The sequence below is a fragment of the Colobus angolensis genome, unplaced genomic scaffold, assembly GCF_000951035.1.
Source record: "Colobus angolensis palliatus isolate OR3802 unplaced genomic scaffold, Cang.pa_1.0 Scaffold396, whole genome shotgun sequence".
Taxonomy (NCBI): Eukaryota; Metazoa; Chordata; class Mammalia; order Primates; family Cercopithecidae; genus Colobus; species Colobus angolensis.
Genome location: NW_012117332.1, coordinates 1,975,170 through 1,999,735, shown reverse-complemented (window position 1 = coordinate 1,999,735; position 24,566 = coordinate 1,975,170). Strand labels below are relative to the sequence as shown.

Sequence of the window (24,566 nt, the reverse complement as noted above, 5' to 3'; positions counted from 1 at the left end):
AGACTGGCTATGAATTGGTAACTGCTGAAGTCAGGGTGAGTACATGGGGTATTGTTACATTATCCGTTCTGCTTTTAAATATATGTGGGATTTTCCAAAATTTAATAGTGAAAATCACTTCTGACCTAAGTTCAAAAAACCACCCCAATTTTCCAGTTAAAAGGCTCTCATGTGCTAGAATTACCTACATTTAGATTAGCAGTGTTTACTGACAATGACAGAGGGAACAGTTAAGCATGTTCTGAATGTCAAAAGAAAAAATAAAATGTGAATTTAAGACATTTATATTGTACTAACATTAAAATTGTAAAGTTCAAAGAGTTGTAAGGAATTGTTTCTCCTTTTTTTTTTTTTTTTTTTGAGATGGGGTCTTGCTTTGTTGCCCAGGCTGGAGTGCAGTGGTATGATCTTAGCTCACCATAACCTCTGCCTCCTGGGTTCAAGTCATTCTCCTGCCTCAGCCTCCCGAGTAGCTGGGACTACAGGCGCCCGCCACCTTGCCCGGCTAGTTTTTTTGTATTTTTAGTAGAGACGGGGTTTCACTGTGTTAGCCAGGATGGTCTCGATCTCCTGACCTTGTGATCCGCCCGTCTCGGCCTCCCAAAGTGCTGGGATTACAGGCTTGAGCCACCGCACCGGCCCTCCACTTTCTTTTTTTTTTTTTTTTTGAGGCGGCGTCTCGCTCTGTCGCCTGGACTGGAGTGCAGTGGCCGGATCTCAGCTCACTGCAAGCTCCGCCTCCCGGGTTTACGCCATTCTCCTGCCTCAGCCTCCCGAGTAGCTGGGACTACAGGCGCCCGCCACCTTGCCCGGCTAGTTTTTTTGTATTTTTAGTAGAGACGGGGTTTCACTGTGTTAGCCAGGATGGTCTCGATCTCCTGACCTTGTGATCCGCCCGTCTCGGCCTCCCAAAGTGCTGGGATTACAGGCTTGAGCCACCGCGCCCGGCCTTGGCCCTCCACTTTCTAATGAAAAGATGAAGTAATGCAAGTAACCTGAGGAACTGCTCCCATTTCATGCACATTCTTTCGATTATTTCCCAAGTGATGAACAAGGTACGCAACAAGCTTGCTCAGAGTAAGTGAGTTACACAAAAGCTTATGTCACCTTTTCTTTTTCCAAAATGCTGACTTCAAGCAATTTAGAATGAATGTATATAGCAGTACATTAAGACATCAGGGAAGGGAAGATGAAGGCGTGTTTCCCTCTATCTCTGAGAAAGATTCAGACCTTTGGTGACGGATATTTAGGTAAAGAAATGACAAGATAGTTGAAATTTTCTGGAATTTTTCCAGTTATGTTGTCTTCACAAATTACACACGTATTCCAGAAATTCAAATATTTTCATACCAAATTATGTATTCAGATTGTTTCCTGTCAGTGTAAGTAGGAAAATCCTCGGTCAGACCACATATCCTACCTGTACCCAGTGAATATGGTGACTGCATTCATCACCACCTTTGCCGGAGAGCAGTGACATTTGTTGGGCACCTGCAAAGTGTCTGGAACGCATCTCAGTGCCTATCTAGAGAAGTGACTGTCGTCGTTTAAGGTTCAACTGAGCTTTCACCTCCTCTAGGAGACTTCCCTGGACCTCCCTGCAACCAGACTGCACCCACCTGTCACACATTTTCACAAATTCTGTACTCCCCACTTCCTCACACTTTTCACTATCCCGACCGAATACATGCCCATGTGATTTTTTAGGTGAGTTTCTCACTAGACCACAAGCTCCAAGAGGCCAGCTCACACTGCACTTCCTGCCCCAGGCACAGCAGCCAGCGCCCTGGTGGATCAGCCCTGGCTGCACCTGAACCACCCGGGAGCTTGAAAATGCCTACGCCCAGGCTCCAGCCACAGAGACTAGAATGTGCTTGGCACGGAGGGAAGGGGTAAGGCCAAGAATTAAGAATTGGTTGTTAAAAAGCCCCAGTGGACTCTGATGGGTCCTTAAGGTTGAGAGCTCTGCTGAACAGAGTAGACTCAAAAATTATTAGTGGAATCAACAGAGAAATAAATATGTAAGGTTCTCTAAATATTCCCAAAGACTACAGACTGTGTGTAACATTTGCTGTCATTTTCACTTGCTAAAAAATATAAAATAAATAACATTAATGGGGATGTTGACATGGCTTCAGCAGAGATATCTGGGTTTTCTTAAATATCAAGCCTAGAAAAAATGGAATCAGAGCTGGAAAGTACTCAAACCCCAGCCAGCTAATTCATGACAAAACTATGCTAGAAATAAACAATGGCGACCTCTCCATTGTACTTCCTTCTCTGCCAAGACTGCTCTCCTGTTACAGCTCCTAATCCTCCTGGGGACCTGATGAGGACCACTACTCTTTTACGTTATCCAGTTAGGGGCTCAGGCCACTGACCCTGCATTTGCCAGAGTCACCACCAACAGCCTAAGAGCAATCACAAGGACGTTTCTCTTTCATCTTCTGCTTCGTCTCAGAGATATTGCTGACCACTCCCTTCTGCGTTTCCCTCCTGCCATGACCACCCTTCTTTGTTTCCTTCACAGGCTTCTCCTCCTCTACCTTCTCCTCCTCCCTTAAACATTACTTGTCAGGACTCTTTCCTGGGTTTGCTTCTTTTTTCATCTTCCTGGGTAAACGCGTGAGTTCCAAGGGACCACCTGTACGCCCTCCGTGCCCAAATTTCTCAGTCTCTAAATCCAACTACTTCCATCTCTACTTACATGTCAGATAACCCCAAGTCAGGCTGTCCAAACAAAGGGGCAGAATCACTTTTCTCCCCCATGTTCCCTAACTCAATGGCACCACCACCCTAACTAGCTGCCAGGCAGCCATCTGGAAATCACGGCTCATCCCTTCCTCCTCTTCATTCGTCCATCATCCAGCCCTATCAATGCGATTCCTGAACGGCCCTAGAGTCCACGCTCCTCCTCACATGCCCACCACCTCCACACTAGGTGGGGTGCCTGTCTCCTCACCAGCTTCGCTGCTCTGGACTTGCTCCCTCTCATCCACCCACCATGGACGGCCAGAGTCGTCATCTTTTCAAAACTAAGTCTGAGCTTGCTTTCCCCCAATCCACCGGCCGCCGCTTAAAATCCGTCACCGACTCCCCAACGCACTCCGGGGAAGTCTGAACCTGTCACAGCGGCCAAGAGAGTTCGTCTCCTCACTCCACCTCCACGCTCTAAGCTCCAGGCACACAGGATTCAGAGGGCTTTTCATGCCTGTAACCTGTGCACATTCTCCCTTCCTGGAACAGTCTTAAATACTTTCCTCCTCTATTTCAACTGGCCAATGCAGAGAGCCTTCTGATCTCAAAAGAGATGTCACTTCCTTCAGCTCTCAGAATGTCACTCCCCTGACCTCAAAACCCAGGATCAGAGGCTACTCCTAAGCACTCCAATGTCACTGGGAATTTCCCCAGTCATAGGAAACAGCACATCATATTCTAACAGCTGGCTAGTTCCCTGTCTCCCCTACTACTCTGTGAGCTTGCATGAGCCAGGCCCTTGTCTGCTGTCCTGACTACTGTGACTTTAGCACCCAACAGTGTCTGCAGCACAGCAGGCATTCAATATACTCAATATTCTTCAGATGATAGCATACAAACAAAAGCCAATAAACCTGCATGCAAACAGACCTTTGACTTCTCTCCCCCAGCTTCCCTCAGGGCCGCCACACAGGTGGTCCCTTTCTCAGGTGGCGGTGGCTAGTAAGCTACTTTTCATCCTTCCAGTTCTAACACGGAGGCTTCTCTGAGACATTCCCACACCAGCCATCTAAAGCATTCTCCTCAGTCACTCCCTTTTGGCACATCCTGATTTTATTTTTTCTTTTCATCACCTGTCCCAGCATTTTAGTCGGTTAGTTACATGTCTAGAGGCTTTCCTTTCCTCCAGCAGTAACTCCGGGAGGCAGTGGCTCTGTCTTGCTAGCACTGGGTGCAGTGCCTGGCACACAGCAGGAGTCAACATACACGTGACGAAACGATGTGCAGACTGGCAGTTACCAAAGACTGATGTCACTTCTCACCATCACACTGCCTGCCCCGAAATGCCGACACTGCCCATCAACCACAAAAACAGATATGATACAAGAGCGGTCCCTTTTCATCAGTACAACGCTAACCAGTGGCCAAAAAACCCACAAAACAAACAAAAGACGATCAGTAGTCATTGCCTTCAACATTAAAACATTCCCAAAATGTATTTAAATGACACGAAGGAATCACATAATACACTGGAAGAGAAATCCTTGCCTTTCAGATCTTTCACATAGCCCTCTTTGCAGCTGTGCATGAGCTGAAGGATCCACTTGTGCTGGGCTCCGATGCATTGCCACGCAGGGTCACCAGGGGTATGAAGGTCAGACAGGTACCTGAAAAAGCAAGTCCAAGGTTGAGGCCAAAGGGAAACGCTGGCATATTTTAAAATCATTACTTTTTAAAGGCTAAAATTATATCAATTAGTCTTGTCCCCTGTCAAAGATTAGTCTTTAATATTTAGTTCTTAATGAAATATATTCAAATTTCTTAGCTAAGTGAGATGGCTCCTGCTTGTAATCCCAGCACTTTGGGAGGCTGAGGTGGGTGATCACCTGAGGTCAGGAGTTTGAGACCAGCCTGGCCAATGTGTTGAAACCCCGTCACTACTAAAAATACAAAAATTAGCCAAGGGTGTTGGTGGGCGCCTGTAATCCCAGCTACTCGGGCGGCTGAGGTGGGAGAATCGCTTGAACCCAAGAGGCGGAGGTTGCAGTGAGCGGAGATCTCACCACTGCACCGCAGCCTGGGCGACAGAGCGAGACGCCATCTCAAACAAACAAACAAACAAAAAATAAATAGCAGAGCTTAAAATTTTTTTTTTCATATAATAAATGATAAAACTATTAAGAACAGCTCTCTAAAAAGACAAGGACGATTTGCAGTGATCCCAGCTACTCGATGAGCATTTCTCTTTATATTTAGCTCACAGAGTTTTCCTACTGAGTTCAGAGTCATTACATTAGACACAAGTGGGAGCCGGCAGACACTGGGCAAATATTTTTTAAATTTCAGCTTTTTAATTCCTTTCTGATATGAAATACGGCCACGAGATGGCAGTATGGCCCTGCTTTCTAAAACTAGCTATATGAGGGCTAACCCAACTGTGAACAGATCTGGAGACAACTCACCTCTGAAGCCCACACTCATGACTGAGAAAATATTTCCCTAGAAAATACAGTACAGTTCGATGTTTTTCTTAGTTCCTAAATATTCTTACAATATTTCAAGTCTTTGTATATAAAACACCCAAACCCATAGAGACCATTTAAATATATTTCAACAGAAAAACTTCTGTCAAATATTATTTAAGATTTGGCCCTCAGCCCTCACAAAATATAAAATATAGCAAGCTAAATCCAATTAACTCAACTCCAAGAGCATGTCCAAATGCATTTATTGTCTTACAACTGTTGTTAAGCCATATGCCGTCCTTTGTCTCTGGTCTAGAGGCTTTTGTTCAGCGGCAAACGTCATCAATGGCTCCAGGCTGACCTGGGGCCAGACCTCAGCCCCTCGGGGTGTGCCCATGCTTCCAGCCCATTCCTCCAGCGGTGAGCATGTGTTACTCAGGTATCTCAATCAGCAGCCAATCAGAGGAGAAACAAATCCACTTGGTAATATGTTAGCAACAAACAAAATGCTGAGAACTGATATTCCCAGCTGACGGGGATGGCCTGGGTGCTGTGGGGAGCTGGATATCCAGGCATCTGCAGAGGGGCCACACTCAGGCTGCCCAGAGGTGGCCAAGAAGTGCCATCTCCTCCTCCCTGTGACCACCTGCAGCTGCAAACAGGATGTGTTTCTGTGCTGAGAAAGTGGCAGGTCAATTAGAAGGAAGAGTTTTGCTCAGATTAAGAAGCCACCAGGGCTCCTCCTCATAAGTAAGAATAGTATCCTGAGGAAAAAACTACAATCTAACCAGTTACATTTAGCTTGGCACAGGGGATTCATTTCAGATTCCAAAATCCAATCTGATTCTTTCTCTCACACAGGCTTTCTTCTTTTATTACCTGAACGATAAATACAACCAATAGCACATTGTGTCTTTTCCTCCCGAAGAAGTGATTCTGTGCTTTCCTGCTGCGGATGATGCATTTCAGTTCTCCCTAAATAGGCTTGTTCTGCCTCCACACACCTCTGCAATGCTTTCTCCCAACACTTTCACTCACGTAGCCCTCAGATTCGGTATTAGCAGTAAAATATAGAGATATTCTTTTAGGGACGGTGTTCCTTTTAATGTTCAAATTACTGAACAGGAATGTAGACAGTTCAGTACAAGGGTTCCTTTTCCAGGAGTACAGCAAGAGGAACCAATAAGCTTTGCTTAGTAACTTTTTACATTATACGTCTCTTTAAATGCTGACTGGGTCCTTGCAAAACTTAGTAACAACAGACTTTTTCTATCATCTTATTAACGGGCACTAAGGTAAAGGAGTTTATAACAGTTTTACAAAGCAAGATAAAGTTGTTCTCTTAGAAATTCTAGACTCAGTTCAAAAGTATGACAACTTGTGCAGGGCTCTTCAAATCGGTTTCTTGTTTACTTTTAGGATGCAGCTAAAAATAAGTTCCATTTCAAAGCTCTTTGTTTAGAACGATACATGTTATTGCCATTTCTTTTAAAACTGCATATTAAGAACACTTTTTAAAAAGGCTTTTTAGATTAAAAAGCAATGTAAAGCATGTTAATTATGATGAACACAGGCTCAGTATTTTAAAATCTAAGAATTAAGAAAGTTTTTAGTCATATTCTGACGTGATCTTCTCACAGCCACATTGCTGTGGAAAGGGATATGCAGAGCTTTGCTTCCTGCCAGCATCAAGACAGAAATAAGGAGAGGGAGAAGAACTGGGAAGGTTTAAATTAGATAAAACAGTGAACGATATTGGAAAAAATTGTGAACAATAGTAAGACAACATAGTGGTAATCTAATTTTCCCTTCTACTCTGCATAATTTGAACTATGTAAGAAAATGAATACATTTTTGTTCATGATAAAGCTGTCTCTATTCCTACTTGATGTTCACAAATTTCAAAGTCCAACAGGTATTTGACCTGGTTCTGATCTTATTTTTCTATTTCTTAGTGACTAAAAATTTAATTTAAAAAGGTAACGATTGCTCAGTATTTTCTCAAAGTATCATAAATAAAATAATCATTAAAAAATACATCAATTATTGTAGACTTGTTTATATTTTTGCTCTTTTGCCTTTAAGAGGACAGGAAAAATGGTAGTTAAAAGGCTACTTAAAAGAATCTTTTTTGGCACCACCACCTTTTAAAGGATATCCAGTAAGTTACACAGTCATAAGAACTGCACGAGTTATCCATTCAGATGGTAACTCACAACATAAAGAATTGGTACACTCAGTAAGATTTAACACATTACTATAGGCAAGTTTAAAATAACAAGTGTAAACAGGCCAGAAATACACAAAGCACACACAGTGAAGGGGCAGAGCAGGAAACAGCAGCCTCGGGACGTCTGACGCTACCCAGCTGCGTGTCCTGGACACGACGCTTAGCCTCCCTGGAACTCTGTAGCTTTCTAGGTAGAAAATAAAGCAGTGGGATAACTAATGTGTGGTTTATTTCCAGCTTTAAATTTCAAGGATTCCACAAACCAGGAAAAACCCCATATACATTCTTTCTTATGAAGGCAGCTTAGAGAGAAGCAAGGGTGGGCTCTGAAGTCAAACAGGTGTCCCATCCCCCTAGTCACCGTGTGTGCTGGGCAAGCTTCGGTGTTTTCACCTGTCCAATGGGCACCACACAAGCGTCCTTTCGTGGTGGCGATCAGGATTAGAGAGGACACGTAGACCACACCCCACACAGCGCTGGGCACGCCGCACACGTGCAGGGTGGCAGCCTGCAATCACAGTGCCCTCCCTTTATCCCACCGCCAGTGCCTCTGCTGGCTTCCTCCTGGGCAATAATAGCTGCCAGCGACGACAGCTCATGCTCCCGCTGTACGTCTCGTCACTAGGACACAGGTCCAGGTGCGGATCCTCACCCCGTTCACAACTGCACACACAGCAGCTTTCAGGCCAGACCCTCTTTCCGAGACAGTCTTTTCTTTTCAGAGACAGGATCTTGCTGTCACCCAGGCTCGCGTGCAGTGGTACAATTACATCTCACTGCAGCGCCGAACTCCTGGGCTCCTCAAGAGATCCTACTGCCTCAGCCTCCTGAGTAGCTGGGACGACAGGCACGCATCCCCACATCTGGCTCATTCTTGATTTTTTGCAGAGACCAGGTGCTACTATGTTGCCCAGGCTAGTCTTGAACTCTTAGAGTCAAGCAATCCTTCTACTTTGGCCTGCTGGGATCACAGGTCTGGGCCACCGTGCCTACTCCTGAGACATTATTTTCAAAGATCACAGGGGACCACAGCCAAATTCATATATACACAGTCTACTATCATTTCACAGCCACTGCATATTCAGTAAACGTCACTAATTCAAGGGGAAAAACCATTACATTTGGAAAATAACTTATTCTGAGAACAAAGGCCAAACTCAAAAACTCCTAGCAGAAAATGAGGTCAATATTTTGAATCACAGATATAAAAACCTTAAAATTTATATGCTTTATCTCCAAATCCTGACATAAACTACACCTATATAAAATTTACGGACTACTTTGTGTGTGCCGGGTGAGGATGTATTTCTGATGATCTCTGCAACTACCCTGAGATGCAGATTTGACTACCATGTCCGTTTCACAGACAAAGAAACTGAAAAACAGAACTCCAGTCAGTTGCCCAAAGTTAACAGCTAGTTCCCATTATGTGACACTATTTCGCTCTAAGGCCTTCTCTTCATATCCTGTGAAATGCACCTCTCTTAATATTACTGCAAATTTTTTTTTGTGATGGAGTCTCACTCTATTGTCCAGGCTGGAGTGCAGTGGCGGGAGATCTCGGCTCACTGCAACCTCCGCCTCCCAAGTTCAAGAGATTCTCCTGCCTCAGCCTCCTGAGTAGCTGGGATTACAGGCACACACCACCATGCCCAGCTGGTTTTTGTATTTTTAGTAGAGATGGGGTTTTACCACGTTGGTCAGGCTGGTCTCGAACTCCTGACCTAGTGATTAGCCTGCCTTGACCTCCCAAAGTGCTGTGCGGGGATTACAGGCATGAGCCACCGTGCCTGGCCCAATATTACTACAATTTTTTAAAAAGTGTGCTCACTTGGTGACTTTATTTCTCTTTCACTGACCACTAAAGGCTTGGAAATCAGAAAGCTATTCAAGGCTAAAACCTTCCAGAACTTACTCTACTGTTAAGCAGCAGCACATCTTGTGGCATAATGCACCTCCCACCCAGTGTGTGGCAGTGTTCTGCTTTCAGCCATGCAGGGAGCCCCTCTCCACAGAATACGGGCGCCCACGCCATCCCACTAGGCGAGGTACCCCTTGCTCAGCAGGAGGAAGAGGTTGAGACTACTCTTCCTTTCCCGAAAATGGCAGAGTTTTCTTAAAAAGTAACTCCATAACTACTCCCAAATCTACTAGTATTCAAAAGAATTCTGATGTCCTACACCAGACACCTCTAAATTTCTGCTATTTGTCTTCCCCTTTACCATTCCATAATCTCCTAAAGTCCCTCAAGTTAGCCTTAAGGTTACATGATACATCCAGTACCAGATATACGTGATTCAACAAAATGTTTGCAGAAGATTTACCTTATGTAACGCTTCTGGTCATGTAAGGTTGACGGTGTCTCAAGCAATTTATCCAGAAGTAATTCTCTTAAAGCTTCAATCCTTGTTTCTACTTCAGCATAATCTATTTAAAAAGAAAAGAATACACAAGATTTACAGAATGAAAATTTAAAATCAAATTTCAGAAAGCAGAACAGTAGTTGCTTTAGTGGGGTGAGGGCTGACTAACTAACATAGAGGCACCAGGGCCCTGTCTACAGTCATCAGGACACTATCTCAGGTGTAGGTTACAAGGGTGTATGTATTTGTCAAAACTCACTGACCTCTAACATGTAAAGTCTGCACACTTCACTGCGTGTATATTTTACCACAATAAAAAAATAAATTTAGTTTTCTGAGTCCTTACAGATTTCATTTTAAAATTTAATAAAGCCCTGTGATATTTCTCCTGGTGGATAAGGCTTTAACCAAAAAGCATTTTAAACTTTTATATTTTTCTGTAACTCTGGCATTGGAAATAATTTCAAAAGATGTTGAGTTTCCTTTAAATGAGTTAAGAATTCGTAAGTCTATTGGTCTCTCTGAAGACGGGAAGATTAAAATGTAGGTTTCCATCTCTATACTTGTCATTGATTCTTTCCAGTAAACTAAGACTCTTTAATAGCATTGTGGTTAACAAACGGCAAAGAATGTCTCAGGCTAACAACCTAGTCATGGTTGCTCATTTTCACTACATATCAAATAAGAAAAGTCATCCTGTTATTTTTGAAGTAATTGTTTTACATTTTAAAGAGAGTCTCATATAAACAAAAACTAAAACTCATATAACATTCTTTGAAGAACACATTCCACATTCTTCCTATAAAAGGAATGTAGAAGATCTAAAAGTAATAAATGAATCTTACATTTCTTGAAAACTTGCACCTCCGTTTTCCCAAAAAGTGACTTGGCCTTTTCATAATCATTAATAACCACATCATAATCACCCTTTAAAATAAAGAAACATTTTGAAAACTGTCATTAAAGCAAAATGAAGACATTTGGTTAATATAAAAAACATCTTAAAAAATCTTAAAAATGTATGACATCTATAACCATACGTACATAAATAAATATGTACTCTACCTTTTGAATATTCCTTTCAATATTTAGAGGAAGGTTGAAAAGAAACTTAAATCGCTGAAGCACATTGAGTGCATTTCTAGTGGAATCTGCCTTGTCTTTCCGACCTAATACTTCTTGAAACAATGTGTCCGCAGTATTACTTGCTCCTGTTTTAAAGGGAGGAAAGGAAACGGAGATGAAAGCTGATTTTCATCAGAAAATGTGTAACTGGGCACTAGAAACAAAATGTGAAGACTGCTATCGTAGTTTTACATTAAAACTCAACAGACTGTTTTAAGGTTAGGGTCTCTTTTATGGTTTGCTAAAACAAAATTTCCATTTTGCCTAAGTCTTTTCATATGTTAAGAATGGTATCCACTATAAAAACAACCATATTTACCATGCCCAAATAAATTCTCTAATGTGAACCTACATTTATTTTCGTTACTCTTCTAAATTTTGTAGCCATTAAGGGCCCTGAGGTTATTTCAGAACTTCATACAATAGGGTAGAACACATACATATGCATGTTTGTGCATACACATGTACATTAGCTAAACTCTGTGGACTCAATATCTACACATGGGATAATAAACAAAACAAGGAAATCATTTTCAGAAAAGTTGCTCAAAAGAAATATTTAAAACGAATTCTATTTCTTGGCAGAATTATCTCTACGTAGCAGGCAAAGAAAATTACATAAGTAATTTACAAATGACAAACGTGAAGGCAGCATCATGAATATTTCTTAAATCAGTAATTCTTATAAAAGTATACATGAGCTGCACATTTCCTAGGTTTTTTTTTTCTCTTTATCTAAAAGACCTCAAACTATATGAATTGCTGTAATGAAAGAGTTGCTTTATCTAAAGCAAAATTTGCTGTGTACAAAAATAGTTTAAATTTTGCAACTTGTGAACTAGTTTTAATTAACCACAACGAAAGGAGAGCAAAAAGATAAACTGCTTTCGGTTGTTTGATCGCTGCTTGTAAAAAGTTTCTGCATTATCTGGTCTGGTGACTATACTTTAAGCAAAGATGAAAAACTTGCCTCAGTCTCACTGGGTGGCTTGCATGCAATATTCTCTAGTGCACACTGTGGGTGGCCTCATCCTGTTAAAAGTCATCTTTGTAACATGATTGTTTTATCTAAATAATGTTTAAATTCTGTTGAAATTTTAAAGGCCTGATATAAAAACTTTGTTTTGTCAAGATAACTGGTGTTACCACACGCTATTTAATGTAGAATACTACATTTCTATTATAAGATGAGAAAAAACATATTTCCTTCTTGCCAACAAACCACATAATGGAGGCTAAATTAGTATTTGAAATCTGGTTAGGGCTAAAACTTTCTGTGGTCAAAGAAAATTATTTTAAAGTATTTATCATTTAAAAAATACAAATTTCATGAATTGAAGCTCATAAATGAATAGGTATGTACAGGAGCCTGAATCTTTTTAAAAGGTTAATTACTTATATGTTAGGTTTGGATGTTAAATCACCAAGCACTGTGATTTTACATTTTTTATTAGTTTTTAGTATAATGAAATTTGAGACTAAAAGTATGAGTTCAAAATTAGATTTTTCTCATCTTATTTTTAAAGTTGTAAAATATTATCAACTAATAATTTTAACTCCTCTAAAAAGTATGAAAACAGGTACAGGAAGAACACCCACTTATAATTAAATAAAACAGACATAGACAAAAATTTATACGTGAAAAATTATAAACTATAAAATTATAAGTTTATTTATGCCAAAATTTATGTGCTTTTATGTTGAGAATTTTAATTTATACTAAGAAATTATAAGTTACTGAGAAATTATAAGTTATGAGATAATGTTTAATTGAGAGATAACTTCTGCCTATAAATTATTGTTCTGTTGTAAATTTTATTGTATTCACAATAAAACTGAAGTTCCTAACTCTGATTATTAGATAATATATTCAGTAATAAAATACATGAGGGCAGTGAAACCAAGATTTGTGCAGAGAAAAATCACCAGTAGCTCACAAAATGCATTTTACGTCTTTCTCCTCTAGGGCTACTAAGAAGACAACAAAATTACGAAAAAAAAGGGGCGCTCTTCATACGTGAGGCTGACGTCACGGATAACGCCACCAGGAAGTTCATACGTGAGGCTGACGTCACGGATAACGCCGCCAGGAAGTTCATACGTGAGGCTGACGTCACGGATAACGCCACCAGGAAGGCGTCAACAAAGGTCACCCACAAAAATCCCCGTGTGCGAATCCACACACATTCTTACACCAAGAACACCCAATTCTAAGGCAGCTGGGGTTTGAACCTCAGTGTCCAGCCACAGAGTAAGTCTAACTGGAGTGGATGGCCATGACTCTGGTCTCAGAGGCTGCAGAACAAATCTTCATCTACATTTGGCAGCCTTGGGCAAACTAAGGTCTGGAACTTGGTCCTTTCTCCTCACCCAAAGATGGGTCTCCAACACCAGTGAATTTGGACAATGCCTCTCACTGTCTCAGTCACACAGGAACTGCAAGAACTAACAGCAATGCTGTTGTGAAAACAGCGCGGCTGCCACCCGTGTAGTTGGGTCTGCAGAGCAGTAAAATTTTCCTACAGTGCAAGACAGGAAGTAAAGTCCAGCCAGCATTACACACCAATCAGTGGAACTCATACCTGCCCAGTGCTCTTACATCCTTAACAAGGGAACAAGCATTTTTATATGTGCCAGGAACTCCTGTCGTCTAGAAGACCTAGTCCTGTAATTCTAATGGTGTCTTATAATTTCAAGCATGTTTATTTAAAGTAAATATTATGCTTTCTCTTATTTCAAAGTGACCATTTGGTTCTTTCCTTGGTACTGACACTGGAGACAGACCACGGAAGTGATTTCTGATCTGCTCTCTGCTTGATGGGAATGGAGAGGTCAGAGGCAGGATAGAAAGAATGCCCCTCACCGGCTGCCCCACCCACGACAGCACAGCGCATCCCAGGAATGAGCAAGTTGAACGAGATTAGGAAGCAAAACATCAGGGCGCCTGGAAAATGAGGGTAACTCTAACATGTACAAATTCACAAAGAGACTTAACTACCTCAATTTCAACAGGCTAGAAAATGACTAGATAGGCTGTTGGCTATACCATAATGATGCTACACGGACAGGATCATTAACAGCACTGAAAGCCTGTTCCCAGCACCATGCCTGACCCTCTGTGTGGAGTATACGGAACTGGAACCTGGGGGATGAGGAAAGAGCTGACGTCAGCACCGGCCCTTCTCAAAAGCAACTGCCAGCATCTCTTCATCTCCAAGTTGAGTTGGCAGCTTGAAACCAACTCCAATGGGAGTATTTACACCTTGGAAATTGGGAGATGCTAATATTAGGGCTAATTTTCTTTCTTTCTTTCCTTCCTTCCTTCCTTTCTCTCTCCCTCTCCACTTCCTCCTCCTCTTCTTTTTTTTTTTTTTTTGAATGCCTGTTGTGAAATATTTGCCAGCCAGCCACTGAGTAAATGTCAGTTTCTTTTCCACATCCTGGCCCTTCGGGATGTTCACCAGTGTTCCAAATCCTTAGCTTTCTTCTTTCATTTTGCACATAGTACTTGGGTTAAATCATTCAATCCTGTTTGTTCAACTACCATCTTCATGCTGGTGACTCCCAAATCTGTGTTTCAAGATGTGTCTGCGAGCGTAAGACTAATCCTTAAAAATATTTTCACTAGACATACAATAGTGACAGCTAATAATGACATGAAGCACCGATGCTATGCCAGGTGTGATTCTAAAACCCTCCTGTGTATCAGTTGACCTGCACATGGCTATGTCGCTGTAAGACAGGCACTGTTTTCACCCCCGTTTTATGTTGGAGGCAACTGAGACACAGGAGTTCTTCAACTTGCCCAGCGTGACGCAGTGGGACACAGGAAGAGCTAGCAAGAACCCCATCGGCACACCCCTCAGGAATCTCAAACTCAACATGCTGTAAGTTGAACTGAATGTTCTCATCTCCATGCCTCTCCTTATGCCCCAAACATGCTCCTTCATCCACCTGAGGCCGGACACCTGTAAGTCACCAACGACTACTTCCTTTTCCCTGTGTAACACAGCAAACCTTCCCTGTCCCTTCCCCTTTCTCACCTGCCACTCGCTCTACCTTCATTAGCAGCCACGTCACCCTTACATTACTTTATTCCATTACTACACACATGACTGCTGACATGGCGTAACATGCCTACCATCCACTTCTGGCTGCTCCCTTCTTGCCTCTGACGTACCTCCCTTCTCATCCATTCCCTATACAGATAGCAGACTGCTCTTTAAAAATCTCCTATCGTTTCGTTATTGAAACTCCTTCGGTGGCTCACTATTTGTCTTCAGAATAAAGACAGATTCCACACTACTGCACAGCAAGTTGGTCAGGGGCAGACCCTGTCTACCCTGCGGCCACACCTCTCCTATCTGCACATAGCCACACTGGACCCTGCTTCCTGGGCTGCGGCCTATCTCCTCTCTGAACTCACGCGCTGGCCCTGCTGGGACATTCCTGCCTCCCTCCACTCAGCTGCCCACCGCCAGCCTCCGCTTGTCCGGCTACTTCCTGCTCCTCTCTTAAGGTTCCTGTAACCTCCCCTGGTATTTTCTGCACTCAGTGTTTTGGCTGGCTTCCCCTTTTGTGGGCTTTAGCCACACCTGAGGACTCCCACCAGAGCAGTATTATCACACCATCATTTGGTCACCTGAATATGTGTGTGTATTTTCCATTCAGTCATAATCTCCAGAGGTAAAGCACAAGTTTTATTTTTATATCCCTAGGATAAAGCAAACGTGCTCGATAAAAGGTACAGAGGAAGGACTAAAAGTTGCTGCCTGAATCAATGACCAGTATCTTACTACCCAGAGAGGCGGGACAACACCCCACGGGCAGGCCTTGCTTTGCACAGTGTGCAGGACTGTGACAGCAGCTGCGCGAGCTAAAACACAGCAAGGGCATCTGACAATCAATGGGAAGATTACATTTGTTCTGTGATATCCAAAAATTTTTGTTCAAACATTAAAAACTCACTTATTGTTGCTTATGAATGAATAACAAAAATTTTTAAAGTACAAAGAATATTTAATATACAATTTAAAACATCAGAAACATTTAAAATTAAAATGCTATATTTCTTTGTAGAAAAACTTATCAAGAGTGTTTGCCTTCTTTTTTGTTGTAAAATTTACAGTATGAATCAAGCCTCTTTTCCGTGCTCTGCCAGATTATCCTGCTCCTTTCTGGCTGTGAATCAACTTCTGATGTTTTTTCCTTTGCATCGTCCACATCACGAAACTTCTCTGAGGTTCTCTGAGCATTACTTCTTTTGGGACCTCTCTTGCTTTTCTTCACACTTTCTCACCTCTGTTGGTAAGCTCCCCTCCACCAAGTTACTCTTGAGTCTCAAACAGCAGCAGGGCCTACATCCCCACAGCCAGCTATTCCTTCTGTCACTCTCCATTTGTTGGATTTGCATTTCACTTCAAGTGTTAGAGCTTTCTGGTTTTGGATGCACTTTGATCTTTATCGACCAATCCCTTCCCGATCAACCATTTGTTGTAAAATGTCAGGAGGGTTTGTCACTGGGAGATAAGGAGGCAGCACAACTGCACACTTTGCTGTCTGCTGAGAACTGGTAACAGACGTACAGTGGCCATCTCCGGTGGCCTGGAAGGAGGCAGTGTGGCCGATCATCTACAGCACCTGTCATTTACACAGTGACCTGTGAATTAAAGAGCTGGAGGGGAACCATACTTTATGCAGCTATGGTGACTGCCCTGTGGGAACTGCAGTTCTGCATGGTGTTGCTGGGGAATGGCTGTTATGAACTGAACCGCGATGACTGAAACCTGTGCCTATCAAAACCACATACACAGCACGGCCTGCCTGCAGTTCAAAGCACAAGTCTGGAGCCAGATTTCTGGCTATAAATTGCAGCTCTGCTGCTTCCTATTTATATAACCTTACGTGGCTCAATTAATCTTCTGGGCTTTAGTTTTGTCATCAATAAGGTGAAGATAATAGCACAAACCTCAAAGGGTTGTTGTGAGGACTAAATACACGCAGATAGTTTCGAGCAACACCTGCCCTACGGTAAGCCCTCCACAAGTGTGAGCCATGACTGCCATAGCCACTGCTACAAATACTTACCCAGCATGTCTACACCCGTACTGTCTAACACAGGAACTACCAGCCACACGGGACTATCTCCATTTAAAGCCGAATTAATTAAAATTAAATAAAAATTTAAAATTCAGTTCCTCAGTTGTACCAGTCGCACTGGAAGCTCAGCAGCCACATGTTCATCACTGCAGAAATTCTACTGAACAATATGCTGTTCTATATACTCGAAACAGATAAGAACACAGAGGTGAATATGTGAATGTGATGTAAATAAACCGATGGTCTTTACTGGCTTGAAATCAAGAAAGAGTTACTAAGTTCAAACATAAACATGAGAAACACATACCATGAAAACAAAAAACAATTTGTTTTTTTAAGAATTTCAAAAAAAGTGTCAAAACTGATAAACTCTGAATAAATGACCTAAGTTTCTTGCAGCCAACAGTATCCTTTAGAAACTTATCTTAAAAGTCAGAAAGATTGCCCAATTTATAAAAAAAAACTTTTAAAAAAAGTAAAGAAGTATCCATATACATTAGTATATAATTATACGTAAGGTAAAAAGCATTAGTAATAATTTAAGCGAACTAAATTACGCTTGTACTCATTTATTCTTTCCTTCCTTTCTAAAATAAAATAAATTCAGTTCAACAGAACTGACTGAATTTTCGTGACTTTAATTCTGTGTTTTCACCAGTTCTGCAGCACTGAAGTCCCAGATAACGACAAACCCGCCTGGGCAGGACTCTCTGGGGGCCAGAGCTGCATCCCCTCCGGCTTTGTTCCCAGGCTGGCTTAGCATGGAACCTGACACAACCGGAGTTAAATAAACGTTTGTCAAGTTGACCTGAATTAGGAAAAATATATCCTAGGACAGCAAACATCAACATCATGTTGTTAAAAAATGTTTCTGGAAAAGGGGGAACTGTTATAAAGAAAGATATTTTAGGGAAATTTTAATACCAAAAAGTCCTGACGAATGGTCTCATAAAGAAGTGACCAGTTATATTAAGCTGAACGTTATCCAAAAAGAGCAAACTTCAATAGAAAGTTAATACGACGCTTTTCTGGAAAAAAAAAATGCATGGTTATAAAGGAATATATGGAAAAAGGCAATTTTTAATATCCCAAGTCCCAAGGGACGATTTCTAAAACTACTCCTTTAAAGAAAAAAAAAATCACATTACCACACTATGCTAAGCCTAACACATGAAACAGACCCTAGAATTTCCCAAACCTGACAAGGATCTCCTCCTCTGACACCATGATATACTTACTATGTCAACTGGTCCTATAAGCCACCTTTTGAAAATTACTGAAGTGTTACTAAACGTGTTTTTTATACAGTTATCATAGTTTGATAACTTCTCCAGGGCAAATAACATCCTTGAGTAGAAAACTTCCTTTCAAGACCTTAAAATCTCTAACTATGCTAACACAGAAACAGCTTCAATAAGCATTTGAGTTGAATTCAGAATATCTTCATTTTAACAAAATTGGTGACTTGGTTCTCAAAGATAAAAACAAGGGAAAATCTCAAGGCAATTAAGTAATAATAATCAGAGGGAAAAAAATTAAGTGCTGTTAAATTCCTAAATTTAGAATGAAATCCAAGTACTCAAACGCTACTACCAAGAGAACACTTCTTTCTAGAAAATGCTTTCTCTTAGGGATCACTCAGGTTTGTGAAAAGATATTCACATAAAGGCTCAGAACGTTTCACCCATGGGACTAACTTAAGCTGGAAGCGCAAAACTAGCTTCACATCACAGCCTTACATTCACAGAATCTTTAAAGATCTGGTGTGAGGTTTCTTCATTTTTCCAATTAATCTTTACTTCATGATGAAATCATATGTTGTATTTAAAAATAAGGAGATTCCTATGGGCATTCCTATCAAATGTAAACTATAGGTGTGAAAAGATTTATTTTAAATGATTTATTTTTAAGCCACTAATGTCATAGTAAGGATTAATTCATCTGATCAGTTTCTTCTAAATCAACAGGATAAGTGGCTGGGACCTAGGATGTCAGAAAACGGATAGACAAGGGAGGTGGGCAGAACTCAAAACTTTGCACATAGCCATTTTCCCTGGGCCTATAATTTTTACAAAATATCTCAGATTTAGATACATTCTTAAATAGCCAGTGGCCTTAAATTCTTTTTTGGAAAAAGGCAAGGTATACACAAATAAATGGCCCCTAGGAATCTGTTACTCTCACGGCTGAGGTTATTTGCATTAACGCTGGGAGACACCTGATGGCGGCTCCCCCAGGTTGCTGGTCAGTGACAATCCTGGCTACTGCTTCAGTGCTTTCCTAGCTTTGAAGATGCTGTTTATATGTTGGTCGGTTTTACAGAAGGAAACTTTATTTCTCAAGAACTGGATTGTTTTCAAATTATGATTTCTCATAAATAAAATGCAAGCAGAAACAGAACATTCATTTTCAATGTTTCTATTCCCCTTTGTGTTCATTAAATCATTACCATTTAGAAATAAATATTAAAATGCAACTTACTGCCTTATCCTGTGATATCAGGTCCAAGAACTAATTTTAAAGCATGTTGTCAAGTCTATAAATAGTTATGGGTAGTAGTACAAAACTTACTGTTCAGAACATTCTCCAGTTTCTGCGTCATGGATCCTTCTACTTTTTCCGTTCCATCTGCTTCTAGTTTTTGATGGATGGCTAGAAAAAACAAAACAAAACAAAAAAAACTAGTTAAAATGTAGGCCATTTTAATGGGTGGAGATACATTAAATCAAAATGATATTTTTAAACAGCTTTTTTAAATGGTCACAGTATTTTCACTGCTGAAAAGGAGCAAAAACATGCTACCCTGTACAAGGTACCCAGCAGACACCAGTCTAAGTTATTCACAGTTTAACATCATTAAAATAGTACCTAACACACATAATCATCTGTCTTCGAGACCAAGCGGTAAAAACAGCTGAACTGAAAAAGAAAAGGGAGACTTGAGGCATCCTGGGTCTCATCACTACAGGTTGAATATCTCCAATCCGAAAATCCAAAATGCTCCAAAATCTGAAACTTGAAGCACTCACATGACATTCAAAGGAAATGTTCATTGGAGCACTTCCCATTTCAGATGTTCAGATTTGGGATGTCCAACCAATAACTACGTCATGCAAATATTTAAAAATCTGAAACACTGCTGGGTCGCAGGCATTTCAGATAACTGGTCAGAAAACTCTGAGTAAATTCGGTACTCAAATGCACTACGAACACACACTCAATGCCTGCTAATATCTCTCCCTCTGCTCCTTTTAATTAGTTTTTAATTATGATCTTGTTATTTTTCTTTTTTTTTTTTCTTTCAGTAAGCCACCTCAAATTTTCTTTGAAATTCTAAAATAAACAGACGGCTCCTCTATCAAAGAAACACATTCAGAGAAAAAAGGAATATATTTGGGGAAAAACCCAGCTACTGTAGTTGAATTAGTTGGGCTGACTCAGAGTGAGGAGAAAGTAATTTCTGTAATGTTTCAGAATTTGAGTTGTGTGGTAACAGTGACATAAAATGTTTCTACATACCAAAGCGGAAACTGGGGTTCAACTTACTAAGTGAAATGGAAAGGAACTTCCTTCCCTATCTGTAAGGAAAGGAGTCAGACTATGCCTAAGTATTAGAAAGCGAAACTGGAAAGACTTCCATGCTGTATGTGTGCAGATCTGCTCTCCCTGTTGGTTTAAATGCTGCTGTGATGCTCTGCCAGTCCTGGCGAGAAGGACACCGGGACCCACTGAGCAGGCACTGTGCTGAGACGCCACACCCCACAGCAGCCCTGCTCCACAGGTTGCTTTCTGAGTCAAAATTAGCATTAAAGGGAATCATGTAGCCATGTTTTCTGATGCTGACAAAACCCATCACTGATGAGCAGGTCAAGGTGAGGTGACCCCGGACCCCTGGCTCAGTTTACAGCCCTTTTTGCTGACAGGCTAACCTCCTCCACCCATCTCCCCCACAGCAGAGTCACTGTCAAACTGTCAGCCAAGCATGAGGACTGACAGACACTGGCATCTGATAAAGGCAATCCTATTTTCCAGAAAATTAAACCAAATAACCCAATGTCTGGTTCACTTGACCTTTTATTTTCTTTGAAAACAGTTTTAAGTAGAATAACTCAATAAGCAACTTGGTACATGATCATAGGTTTGTTATTGTTTCTAATCTATTAAAACTTAAATATGTGAAGCAGTTGAACATTATAAGTTTGTACTTGAGAAAACAAAAAAAGTATGTACAACAGCACTTCTTAAAGAAAAATCAAGGTTATAGAAAGACTATTAGTTCACTATGATTATTTGATCATTTTAACGCTCAAATAAGATGTAGATGTCAAATTTGCAATTGAAATAAAAAATTCGTAATACCCATCCATGCATTCATATAAATGCTGTTGTTAAACGAGGCACCAAGGAATAATGGCTGTGTAGGGTGGTATCTAAAGGATCCAGGGTTGGGCACAGAAGCATGTACATGCTCTAAGCATTCTATGTTAATGCCAGCCCGTGCGAGACAGGAACATTCAAGCCAGACCACAGATGAGCAAACTACTGCTATGAAGGACCAAACAGTAAAAAATACTTCAGGCTTTGTGGGCCACATATGGCCTCTATCCCATATTCTTCTTGCTTTGCTTTTAGCATGGGAAAACACAGCCATGCTTAGCTCCCGGCCTGTACAAAGGCTGCGGCCTAATTTGGCTCACATGCTGACCTCTGAGGAGGACTACACTTACTGAAGTAGGAGAAGAGGAAGGGTTAGTGCAAGATGCATTAATATTTTAAATTGACAAAGAGCCCTTCAAACATTTAGTTTCTATTTCTTATTTTACCAAACTTTTATCAGAGTAGACAAATCATATATAAATTATATTTAAACTGGTTAAGTATTCTGTGGTTCCTTCTCTTCCCAAATTATACTGAAGAAAATCAATAAATAATAAAATAATTGCAACTAGAAGACTAACAGGAATGATTCTCACTTAGATAACTGAGTCCTTTAAAATGATACTTACCTGAATTATCTTCATACATCAATAGACACTAACAACAGAATGTGTCAAAAAATCAATTATGGCTCAAGCCACCCAGGGTTAAGTAGCAGCAATAAAAGGAACAGGGGAAGGAAGACAAATAAGACAAACAGTGCAGGGAGCAACACGTGTCATTTGCTCTGCTCAGGCTTTTCACGCTAGTGTACCATAACCAAAATTCATTCATACAGTTTTGACCCACAGTTGTTCTTGAAAGGAGCAAGTGATAACGGTGGACTTGTCACAAAAAACAAGAGATGATACGGGTCATTAAATGCACAAGCTCAGGGGCATTCAGGGAAATCGCCACCAAAACAAAGGTGGTGCTCGGAGGCACTGAGGAGCTCAGGAAGGCCTTTCACCTACCAAGAGCTCCACGAACCACCACCACTCAGGAGGGCCAGTGTGAGCAGCACCTGCTAATGACCCACAGGTCACTCCCACTTCAAGGGAACAGAAGGGAATGACAGAGGGAAGGCCATGGCAAAATGAAGTCTGGTGCTAGAAACATTTTTGCAGAATAAAGAAAAAAACTGTACTAAAGATACCAAGGTTGCTACTGGCAGGTGCTATGCCAGACACACTTCTTCTCAAGTCCTAATTAAAACACCTGCAGGGACCCACAGGAAGAAACAAAACTGACAGTGGCATAAAAACGTAAGGATGAGTAAAGGCTACTAACGGCACCGCGTTGGGTGGACTGAAAAAACAGCAGACCTGGACTGGGCACGAAACAGTTAACTGGATGGAACTGAAGCAGATGATGTAAAAAAAAAAAATGCAGAGAAAAGCTCTGATTCGCACCTGTCCCCTGTGCCCAACTCTGGAACACAAGGATGGTGCAGACCAGAAACATCTTCCAATGTTTCCATAACTATCTTCAGGACTACAGTTCTGTTCCCCCATTTTTCTTAACCACACAGATCCTTTCCTTTGACAACCATTTAGAGAACAATTTCCCCACATTCCAGAATGGCAGGAAAACAGAAGGAAATCGGGAGGAGGCATCCACTGCTGGTCAGCTGGGCAGCCGCTGAGAAACAGAAGTCTGCAGGGCAGCATGCGGGGGCAGAAGCAAGAGAGCGACGTGTTAATCCAAGACCATTCAGAGGAAAACCATGAATTCTATCTAACGTAAACACAAGAAAAGCTCTGAGAATTGAAGATGGGAGTCTCTAGATTCGGAAGGCTGATCAAGTGTTGGCTAAAATGAATGAAGACAGAACCTGTATTCCAGTATATCCTGCAAAGGTGTTTTTTCGTTTCTAAAAAAATCCAAGGCTAAACAAATACATCTTTTAAACATTTAGATAGGGAGAAAAACAAACAATTTACAAGTAATGAAGAATTATGTTGGCTCAGGATTTTGTCTCTGCAACACTAAAAGTCATTGGATCAATGTCTTCAGAAAATAATTCTCTTACAGTCAAGTGTGTCCATGCATACGGGCAAGAGGTACTTCCAGACACACCAGAATTCAAAAGGTATAGCATAAAAGATGTAACACATTGTTCAAGACAAAAAATTTCAAAGGATAGGAAAGATGAAATATAAAATATAGGCAATAAACATCAAAGCCAATTAAGTTTACACGTATGTGTACTGTATGTATGTGTGTGTATAGATATACATATACATTCACACAGACACACACATATATATTCACACAGACACACACATAGATATGTACACAAACATAATATATACATATTTACTGTATAACTGTGGTAAATATAAAATTAAATGTAAGAGACAAAAAATAAATCTAAAACCAGAATACTGAAATGGAAAAGGTAAAATAAGCTGGGTCCATAATTTCAAATTAAATTGAGGCAAAAAAAAAGGGAAAGGTAAAGACATGCTAACTGCTGTCACATGTAACAGATGTCGAGACAACCTATAATAAAATCTTAAAACATTTCTCTCAAATCTGCAAATAATATGGTCTACACTGCCAAGAAGAAAAAAGGAAGTACAAAAGGTAACAAGACAAAAGAAAAAGATATCAGGACAAAAATTTCAATTATGATAAATGTAAATGGCTTCCATTCTTCTATTTAAAAGCAAAGGCTCTCAGAATAGTATTTAAAAAATCAAAATCCTGCCAGCAACACAAGACACATGTCAAAACAAAAATCTCTAAAATGTTACAAAGAATATTACAAATAATGTATCAAGCAAACACATACAAAAGGAAAGGTATAAAATGCTAACATTACGTTATTGTGCATCAAATAATTTAATCTTGCCCCCCAAAAGGTCTGGCCTTTGCCCTTAGGTCCTGGGAGGTAAACTCTAAACTCTTGAAATGTTCTGCCTGAGAAGAGTGTCTTTGTTTGCCTGTGGACCATCGGCCACACTAGATAATCTAACAGTGGAATTGACGGTGAGGACTTAGGGTCACCCAATATCAGCCTGATCTGAGGGAGAAGACTGAAGTCAGCCTTGACCATGTCCATGTGATGGGGCCCTACTAGAGACTCTGGATCTGGACAACAAGGCTTGGGTAGCTTCCTCGGATGGAAGTACTCCATGTGCGTTGTCACGCACTGTTACCAGGAAA

At 40.9% G+C, this 24,566-nt stretch overlaps 1 protein-coding gene across 1 annotated transcript in view; it reads right to left on the bottom strand.

Annotated features, from left to right (window-relative positions):
* The window catches only part of EXOC2 (exocyst complex component 2), a 200,465-nt gene that overhangs the window by 100,514 nt on the left and 75,385 nt on the right, over positions 1 to 24,566 (bottom strand). Inside the window, exons 8-12 of the mRNA XM_011955129.1 lie at positions 19,551 to 19,631; positions 10,821 to 10,966; positions 10,601 to 10,682; positions 9,717 to 9,819; positions 4,246 to 4,364 (exon numbers count right to left, since the gene is read on the bottom strand). Coding sequence (XP_011810519.1) covers positions 4,246 to 4,364; positions 9,717 to 9,819; positions 10,601 to 10,682; positions 10,821 to 10,966; positions 19,551 to 19,631 — 531 coding nt within the window. The remainder of the gene's footprint in view (positions 1 to 4,245; positions 4,365 to 9,716; positions 9,820 to 10,600; positions 10,683 to 10,820; positions 10,967 to 19,550; positions 19,632 to 24,566) is intronic.